Below are 9,966 nucleotides of genomic sequence, written 5' to 3'. Positions count from 1 at the left end.
ACAGAGATAAAGGACTTCTATTTCTTTCCTTAATCTTCCAGAGTCAGGTTTTTGAGTTCTGAGACAAAGTTTGCATAGTTATTTATCTTTTTTCTTTTAAAGATTTTATTTATTTTGAGTTTTACAATTTTTCCCCAGTCTTGCTTCCTTCCCAAATGGAATGTGATGAGAGAGAAATCATATCCTTAAGGAAGAAACATAAAGTATAAAAGGTAGCAAGATCAGACAGTAAGATATCAGGTTTTTTTTCCTAAATTAAAGGTAGTAGTCCTTGGTCTTTGTTCAAACTCCACAGTTGTTTCTCTGGATACATATGGTATTCTCCATTGCAGACAGCCCCAAATTGTTCCTGATTGTTGCACTGATGGACTGAAAGAGGCCATCAAGGTTGATCATTACCCCCGTGTTGCTGTTAGGGTGTAGATTGTTCTTATGGTTCTGCTCATCTGCTCAGTATCAGTTCATTGCATAGTTATTTCTAACCTTAAGCTTAATCAATCTTTCCAGGTTTTGGTAAGGGCAGGTATTGAATTTGTAAGCTCATTTTCTCTCAGGGTCAGCAGGAGGGTCAATGAGTAGTTAAAGAGGCAACCCCCTGAAACAGATGTGCCAGACAATCAGATTAAAGACCTTCAGCTTTTTCCTTTTAGAAAAATCAGGATTTTTACCCAGAATCCATTTCACACAGAGAACACTTAGAGGTCTTGATTTTTGCATGGTTGATTATCTTCAGGAATAAAGTATCTATGGAATCTAGGTACCTGTTTTATTTTCTCTTTGACTAAGGGGGTCTATAAACCACCCCAAAAGCACTGTGGTGTTGTAGAAAGAGTTCTGTACTTGTTTTTTAATTTTGATTCTGTCATATGAATCTGGGGAAATAATTTAGCCTGAGTCTCAGTTTCTTCATCTGTAAGATGATGGGTTTAGGCTAGATGACTTCTTTTTTTATTTATTCATTTATCTATCTATCTATTTATTTATTTAAATTTATTTTTTATTCTCATTTTGTACAAATTTTTTTTACATTAATAAAATATACTTGTTTACAAGTAAACAAAATACCCCTCCCCCATGAATATAGATAGACTTGCTTGGGCGAAAAAGTAAAGGGGAGAGAAAAAAATTAAAATAAAAAAAATAATAGTAATAATTGTAGGTATGGCCAGGTGGCGCAATGGACAAAGCAACAGCCCTGGAGTCATGAGCACCCGAGTCCATATCCAGCCTCATAAACCTAATAATCACCCAGCCATGTGACATGCAAGCCACCCCATCCCCACTGCCCTGAAAAAACCAAAAAGAAGAAAAAAAAAGACCCAAAATAAAATAAAATAGTAATAATAGTAGAGGTGGCTGGGTGGCAGACAGAGCATTGGCCCTTGAGCCAGGAGCATCTGGATCCGAATCTGGCCCCAGATACCCAAAGATCACCCTGCTATGTGGCCCCAGGCAGGCCACCTAGCCCCACTTGCCCTGCACCCTCCCCCAAATAATAATAACAAAAAAATGTGCTTCAGTCTTTGTTCCAACACCATCAACTCTGTCGTGGGTGGATCACATTCTTTATGATAAGTCCATCACAAAAGTTACTTCCATATTTTCCACCATTGCCATTGCTGATCGCAACTCCCTCCTTTCTTATTTCTCCACTACCATGTACTATATTTTCTCTCTCCTTTCACTCTGACTCTGCTGTAGGGTCGCTGAGTGGCGCAGCAGACAGATCCCTGGTCCTGGGGCCAAGAAGCCCTGAGCCCCCATACCACCCCTTAGGCCCAGAATCCACCTGGCCCCATGGTCCTGGGCAGGCCATCCAATCCCAGCCCCTTGCAAGAAGTAAAAAAGAAAATGTGTTATATCTGAACACTGTCCCACCATGGTCCATCCTCTCCTCCTTTATTCACATCCCCACCCCTTCCCCCTGCTCCCCACTCCTTCTTACTCCAGTTGTCTATACCCCATTGAGTATATTTGCTGTTTCCTCTCCTCTCTGATGAGAGCAAAGGTTCCCTCATTCCCCCTTGCCTCCCCCCTTCCATATCATTGCAATAGCTCATTGTAATAAAAAAAAATCTTATGTGAAATATCTTGGACTATTCCCCCTCTCCTTTTTCTTTCTCCCATTCCATTTCCATTTTTTCCCTATTGACTCCATTTTTGCACCATATTTTATCTTCGAATTCAGCTTTCTCCTGTGCTTCAACTATAAAAGCTCCCTCTACCTGCTCTATTAACTGAGATGGTTCATATGAATATTATCAGTATCATTTTTCTATACATGCAGTTCATCCTCATTAAGTCCCTCATATTTCCCCCCTCTCCTCCAATCTCCATGCTTCACCTGAGTCCTGTATCTGAAGATCAAACCTTCTGTTCAGCTCTGGCCATTCCAAAAGGAACCTTTGAAATTCCCCTGGTTCATTGAAAGTCCATCTTTTTCCCTGGAAGAGGACATTTAGCCTTGCTGGGTAGTTCATTCTTGGCTGCATTCTAAGCTCTTTTGCCTTCTGGTATATTGTATTCCACGCCCTACGAGCTTCCAATGTAGATGCTGCTAAGTCCTGAGTGATCCTGAAGGCAGCTCCATGATATTTGAACTGTGTCCTTTTGGCTGCTTGTAATATTTTCTCTTTGACTTGGGAGTTCTGGAACTTGGCTATAATATTCCTAGGGGTTGGTTTTTTGGGATCTCTTTCTCAGGGGGATCGGTGTATTCTCTCCATTTCTATTTTGCCCTCTGCTTCTAGACTATCAGGGCAATTTTCCTGTAGTAATTCTTTGAAAATGATGTCAAGGCTCTTTTCCTGATCATGACTTTCAGGTATTCCAATAATTTTCAAATTATCTTTCCTTAGTCTGTTTTCCATATCAATTGTTTTTTCAATGAGATATTTCACATTTTCTTTTAATTTTTAATTTTTTTGGTTTTTGAAGTATTGATTCCTGATTTCTGGTAAATTCATCAATCTCCCTGAATTCTATTCTTTGTCTGAAGGATTTGTTCTCCCCACAGTTTTCTTATCTCTTTTTCCATCTGGCCAATTTTGCTTTTTAAAGCATTCTTCTCCTCAATAACTTTTTTTTTTTTAGGTTTTTGCAAGGCAAACGGGGTTAAGTGGCTTGCCCAAGGCCACACAGCTAGGGAATTATTAAGTGTCTGAGACTGGATTTGAACCCAGGTACTCCTGACTCCAAGGCCGGTGCTTTATCCACTGCGCCACCTAGCTGCCCCCTCAATAACTTTTTGAACTGTTTTATCCATTTGACCTAAGCTGTTTTTTAGCATGCTATTTTCTTCAGCATTTTTTTGGATTTCCTTGACTAAGCTGCTGACTTCATTTTCATGTTTTTCCTGCATCGCTCTCATTTCTTTTCCCAGTTTTTCTTCTAACTCCCTCATTTGATTTCCAGTCTTTTTTGAGCTCTGTCATAGCCTGAGCCCAATTTCTGTTTTTCTTGAAGTCTTTAGATGCAGGAGCTTGTGCTTCCTCATCTTCAGACTGAGTATTTTGATCCTTCTTGGGGCTCATTTGCAAAATATTTCTCAATGGTCTTCCTCTTGTTTCTTTGCTTGTTCATTTTCCCAGCCTAAGCCTGTTTTTTGGGGTGCTTCCTGAGCTTTTGGGACACTCCCACAAGGTTCTCAGTGTGTGAGGTTCTGTCCTCCCTCCTGGTCTGTGAATGACCATAGGTGCCCCCCTCTGCCACGGGGCCGAGGTGGGGGGCCCTGTTGTTCTATGGGGGGGCCTAGACTGGGATCAGGATCTGAATGTGGTCAGAGCCCCAGAGTCCTGTTCCAGAGGCAGAGGACACAGCTTGGCAGTCTCTCTCTCTCCACTCGCCTCCCTCAGCTCAATGGGCTCATGCCCTGGGGGCTCCTGCTTACCTGCTCGGCCTGCTTCTGTTTCTGGGTCTGGGCTGCAGTAAGACCAAGCTGCTAGTTGTGTGCCCTGGGGGCTGGGCTCCACGTGCTTGCTCTGGCAGAGGTCACCCACTGTCCCCCCACTTTGTGCCCAGTGCTCCCCAGGGTGCAGCTCAGGAGACTCCCCAGCTGCTGTGAGCTACGGCTCCCAGCACCCTGGGACTGCCTCCGGGAGGCTGAACTTCTTTCACTCTGGTGGGCCGCCCCTCCGACCCCGGGGAGCAGAGCCTTTCTGCTCTTTTCCAGGTTACCTTGAGTAGGAGAACTGCCTCACTGAGTCCCTTTGTGGGTTCTGTCTCTCGAAAGTTTAGAGTCCTTAGTTTATGAGTTTTTATCAGAGAGCTCCTAAGACTTGATCCCTTCATGTTGCCATCTTCTAGATGACTTCTAAGATCCTTTTTGTATCTAAATCTAGGATTCTATGAAACAGAGATTGGGTTTTAGGCCTGATTCTCCAAACTCATGACCATTGGGGTAAATTCCTTCCCCTCTCTGGAGCTTAGTTTCTTCTTCAACAAAATGATAGGTTTGAATTAGATGTCTCTTAAGAAGGGAGGGAGGAAGGAAGCAAGTAGATGGAGGAATCAAGTGCTTACAATGTGTTAGAAACTACTCTAAGTGTTTTATGAATATTATTTCATTTGATCTGGAAGGTAGTTATTATTAACCCAATTTTACTGGGAAAGAAACTGAAGCAGACTAAGATTCAGTGACTTTGTAACGTTACCCAGATAGTAAATGTTTGAGATCAGTTTTCAACTCAGATCTTCCTGATTCCAGGTCCAGTGCTCTATTCACTATATCACCTAGGGGCTTCTAAATCTGACATTGCATGTCCTTTCTCAAATCAGCATTCTATGCTCTGTCTTCTGTGTTCTAAGGTTCTTCATAGCTCTGACATTCTAGGCAGCCCAGTCAATACAATATTGGTCTTGGAGTCAGGAAGACTTGAGTTTGAGTCCTGCCTCATATGCTAGTTCTGTAACCCTGGGCTAAGTCACTAAGCCTCTTTTAGCCTCAGTTTCCTCAACTATAAAATAAGGATAAAAACATCACCTACCTTCCAGGATTGTGGTGAGGATTAAATGAGATAATTGTAAAGTGATCTGCAAATCATAAAGAACTACATAAATACTTATTATTATTATGTCTTCCAGCTCTAACATTTTATGTGGATTGTAGATTTATCAATCCATCAACAAGCATTAACACCTATTATTTCTCTGGCATTTTGCCAAGTGCTGGAGATGAAAGTACAAAGAATGAATCAAACCCTACTTTCAAAGCTCTTACAGTCTAGTGAGGGAGACAAGTTCATACCCACTCACCTCCCACATAATATATACTGTATAAATATAATGTGAAGACATACAAATCTTACAAAGTAGTTAAATACAAGGTCACTGGGGAGGAGGGCACCAGCAGTTGGGAGGATCAGGCAAGGCTTCAAGTAGAAAATGGTGTCTGAGCTGTATCTTAATGGAAAAGAGGGACTTTGAGGCAGAGGTAAGGAGGGACTGAAGGCAGGAAAGGGGACTTTCCTAAAATCACCCCCCAGGGTCTAATATTAGAGACAGGATTTGAACCTGCTTCCTCAGACTCAGCAGTGGCCAATTCCCAGATTTCTGGTTGTGTGGGATGGGAATTACATACTTGCTGGCTCTTCAGATCTAGCCTTGGCAGACCTTATCTGGGACTTGCAACTTCTCTAATAGAATCTCTCTGCCCAGCAGCAACCAGAAGAGACTTTATTATTTTGTTTGTTTAATTCCCCGCCATTCCTGCTGATGCAGGGGATGAATGTAGATGCAGCTGCCAGGGAAAGTCTCCTAGAGAGTGTGAACTGGAGAACTAGAGGTGAAGATCTTGCCTGTGTGTGAAAAAAAAGTTGTTGGTAAGTGACTTGGTGGGAAGGAAAGCTTTGGGACTGGCCAAATACCCATCCCCCATCCTACCCACCAACTCCCTCAACTGAGAATTTGACCAGTCACTTTCACACCCAGGGTTAAGATTGGTCATTCTACAAACTTAGTTTACCCTCTCCATCCTTTAAGTTTTTCTCTAATCTTTGATAGGGATAACTATTGGATAGAGTTGGAGGCATAAAGACAAGTTTCTGAGTTCAAATATTGCCTCAGATATTTACTAGCTGTGTGATCCCAGAAAAGTCACTGGACCCTGTTTGCCTCAGTTTTCGCATCTATAAAATGAACTGGAGAAGGAAATGACAGATCATTCCAGTATCTTGGACAAGAAAACTCCAACTGGGTCATAAAGATTTGGACACAACTGGAATATTTGAACAACTAAGTTTTCAGATAGGAAAACATCCATCAGTAAGGAGCTAGGACAGATAAGAAGGGAGACTGGAGACCTCTGGTAGTAAAAAGGACTTTGGTTCTGGAACCCAAAACTCTGGATCCTAATCTAGGCTTCAACTCTGTGTGACTTTGTCAGGGGTGTGTTGGTAAATCTGGGTTCTCCAAAATGTGACTCCAAGTCTTCCCCTATAGTTTAATTTGCATTTTTAACATTTTCTCCATCTCCATTTAGTGGTAATAAATAAAACAATAAATCAAGCCCTTATTTGTAGTATTTATTGATTTTAGGCATAAAATGGTCACATTGAAAAATTAAAAAAATTTTCCCCAGCCCATCTCTGCCTTCAGTAGAACATAGAATGTCAGAACTAAAAAGGAACTTAAAATAAAAGTATTCTCACCAGAGACAAAACTGTGGCTTTCCTTAAAAGTTACCTGTTGGGGGTGACTAGGTGGTGCAGTGGATAGGGCACCGACCCTGGAGTCAGGAGTACCTGAGTTCAAACGCAGCCTCAGACACTTAATAATCACCTAGCTGTGTAGCCTTGGGTAAGCCACTTAACCCCATTGCCTTGCTAAAAATCTTAAAAAAAAAGTTATCTGTTGTATGTTTATCTTTTCTTCAAATTTGCATTTTGCTCCTTGAAGGCAGGAACTACCCTTATTTTAACTTTGTACTGTCCTATTCCCATTACACTCCACATCTCCCTTGGTGTCTAGTCCCTCACTTAGCACACTTAGAATGCTTGCAAAATTGAATTGTCAAGCATAGAACAGTGACACTGTAACAACTGGAAGGGAACTAGGACTTAGACTGTCCAAACTTAGGCCATCAAAGAAAGATTAAGTTCATTAAGTGCTATATAACATTAAATGTTATATTTCAGGACCACTGCTTGCTGTTGCGAATCTAAATATGGAAGTGAGACAATCTCTGCCCTCAAGAAGTTTAATTTGTACAAACCTAAGCCCCTCACTTCATAAATGAAAAAAACTAAGGCTAGAGAGGTGACTCAGGGTCACACATCTGCTGTCATCATCCCCTCTTCAGTTTTCACAGATGTCAAAAAGGATCATAATCTGAGTCCTGTTTATTGGGGTGGGGGAGACTGGAGGATTTGGGGGGAGATCAGTGAATCAATCCACAAGTTCCAGGTTCAGTGCTAAGCAGCCAAGGATGGAGCAAGTGAGATGATACATTTGAAAATGGTTTGAAAAGCATAAAGTTTCAACTGTACAAATGTAGGATTGTGATATTGGGAGCAAGGAGATGGCAATGAACCCAAAGAAAGTTTTCCTTTAACACATCTGATTTGCAGGAATTTAGTCTTAATTGCTCCATCAGCTTTTCAAATAGGTTACTTCACCCCTCCTAAAACAGCCTATCTTCCTTGTTTGGGGGAAAGTAACAACTTCAACTGAGTGAGTATCAGAGAATGCTGAGCCAGTTCTTTCAGATACTTTGTCAAGGGGGGAGGGGGGAATGGGAGGGTTGGTTGAATTTTTTAAAACTGTGCTAGATCTTTGCACTGAGATTCAGGAAACCTATTTCCTAGTCACCATTCTATCACTTGAGACTCACTCACCTTGAGAAAATTGGTTCACTTTCCTAGTCTGCAGTTCACTCATCTATAAAAATGTCGTTCAATCCTTTTTCAGTTGTATCCAACTCTTTTGTGACCCCGTTTCATGTTTTCTTGGTAGAGATACTGAAGTGGTTTGTAATTTCCTTCTGCAGCTCACTTTATAGGTGAGAAAACTAAGGCAAGCAGGGTTAAGTGACTTGCCCAGTCACACAGCTAGTATGTCTGAGGTCAAATTTGAACATAGAAAGATGAGTATTTCTGACCAAACCCTTTGCCAAGCCCTTCCCTATCTATAAAACTAGATAGAGCAGTGGATAAGAGCACTCATCTTGGAGTTAGGAGGATGGGAGTTTGAATCCATCCTCAGACACTTGACACTCGCTATGTGACCTTGGGCAAGTCAGTTAATCCTGATTACCTTGCTTCCAGGATCAATTCCAGTTGTCCACATTCATATCTGACCACTGGAATCAAATGACTCTGGAGGAGAAAGTGAGGCTGGAGAATTAGCACAGCACTGCACTCTCACTAAAAAATCCAGTTTGTGTTCTTGACATTGTATTGCCTCCCTGATATCATGGTCCTCTTGGAAAACCAAGGACAAATGTCATCATCATCATCATCATCATCATCATGATGTCCCATTTGACATTCTACTTTTTATATTGACTCTCAAGTATGTCTTAAGATTTCTTCTTATTCAAACATTTTTAGTTTTCTTTGGGTTCTGACATACTATGTTTTCTGAGTTTCTTTCCAGTTTGACATGTTCTGATAATCTAGGTCATACCAAAGAGATAGAGACACCTTCTCTTTTTTTTTTTTTTGACCAAGGTGAAAAAATTTATGAAAGCAAAGAATGTGCTCCTAAGAGCCTCCGGAGGCCTAGGCTGCAGGGTGGTGGGCATCCCTGGAATGCGCTATCAGAGTCACTCGCCAATAAAGTGGGGTGGTCGCTTCTCCCGGAAGGCCGCCATCCCTTCCAGCCTGTCCTGGGTTGGAATGTTCTGGGCATAACACATTCCTTCAATGGCCATTCCCGATGCAATGTCCACCTCGATTCCTTTGTCAATGTCCTCTTTTCCCATTCTCACTGCGACTGCGATGGGGGCCTGAGGCACTATCTCCCTGGCGAGTTCTAGAGATCTGTGGTAGGCAGTGTTGCACTCCTGATTCTGGGGCACTGCGTGATTCACTAGCCCAACAGCCTTCGCTTCTTCTTCCTTAGCCAGGCTCACACCCACACACCGAGGCAGGCACTGGGTGCCCCCTGTCCCTGGAAGGAATCCACGACTTGTTTCTATGAGTCCCATGATGGCAGAAGAAGCTGCCACATGATCACAGGCCAAGGCCATCTCGAGGCCCCCACCCAGAGCAAATCCATCAATAGCCGCAATGGTAGGCACAGGGAATGTGGCTATCTGGTTCATCAAACTCTGGAGTTTTTGCACAAAAGCAGCCACCTCGGCCTCATTCATTTGCTCTCCTTCATTCAGAGTGGCACCTGCATAGAATACTCCCTTAACATCACTCTTAAACACAACTGCTCAGACAGCTCTTGTCAAGAAGAAGCTGGTCCAAGGCTTCTGACAATTCATTGACAAAGACTTTGCCCAGAGCATTTCGGGCCTGAGTTCTATTCATCAAGATCTCAACGATATCTCCGTTCCAGGCCGCGCCGGGCACCCACGTGGATCTCGGCGCTCAGGGCCGCGGCCTGGGAGGCCCTACGGGGGGGGGGGGGCCGCCAGGGGGTGCAGCAGGTGGGGCAGTGCCCTCAGCATGGCCTCAGCAGCTGGGCCTGGGGGGCTCCCAGGAAAAAAAAAGGAGACACCTTTTAATATGCAATTAACCATGATACCCACTCAGGAACTCCATTAATAAAAACAATCCCCTAATATAAAGTACTTTATACTTTTGAAGGCATTTTCTTATCAATTATCTCAGAATTTCTTAATAGGTCTAAGAGGAAAGGAAGGAGGAGAATTATTATTTTCCCTGACTGACAGATGAGAAAGGTAAGGCTTAGAGTGAGGGTAAGTGACTTTACCAATGCTATGAATCAAAACAATGCTAGAACTGCTACTATATAAGCCAAGTCTTTTAACTTAATTTGCTGCTCTTATAAATATAT

At 42.5% G+C, this 9,966-nt stretch overlaps 1 protein-coding gene across 1 annotated transcript; it reads right to left on the bottom strand.

The window, feature by feature from the left end:
* Nucleotides 1-8,665: 8,665 nt before the first annotated feature.
* Nucleotides 8,666-9,494, bottom strand: LOC141515852 (enoyl-CoA hydratase domain-containing protein 2, mitochondrial-like). The gene is given in 3 exon segments (XM_074227339.1): nt 8,666-9,161; nt 9,252-9,391; nt 9,393-9,494. Coding segments are annotated over 3 exon segments (624 nt in total). The 5' UTR covers nt 9,477-9,494; the 3' UTR covers nt 8,666-8,761.
* Nucleotides 9,495-9,966: the final 472 nt, after the last annotated feature.

Source organism: Macrotis lagotis, chromosome 1 (assembly GCF_037893015.1).
Source record: "Macrotis lagotis isolate mMagLag1 chromosome 1, bilby.v1.9.chrom.fasta, whole genome shotgun sequence".
NCBI classification, from domain to species: domain Eukaryota; kingdom Metazoa; phylum Chordata; class Mammalia; order Peramelemorphia; family Peramelidae; genus Macrotis; species Macrotis lagotis.
Note: the sequence above shows the minus strand (reverse complement) of the source record. Positions and strands in the feature narration are given on the sequence as shown.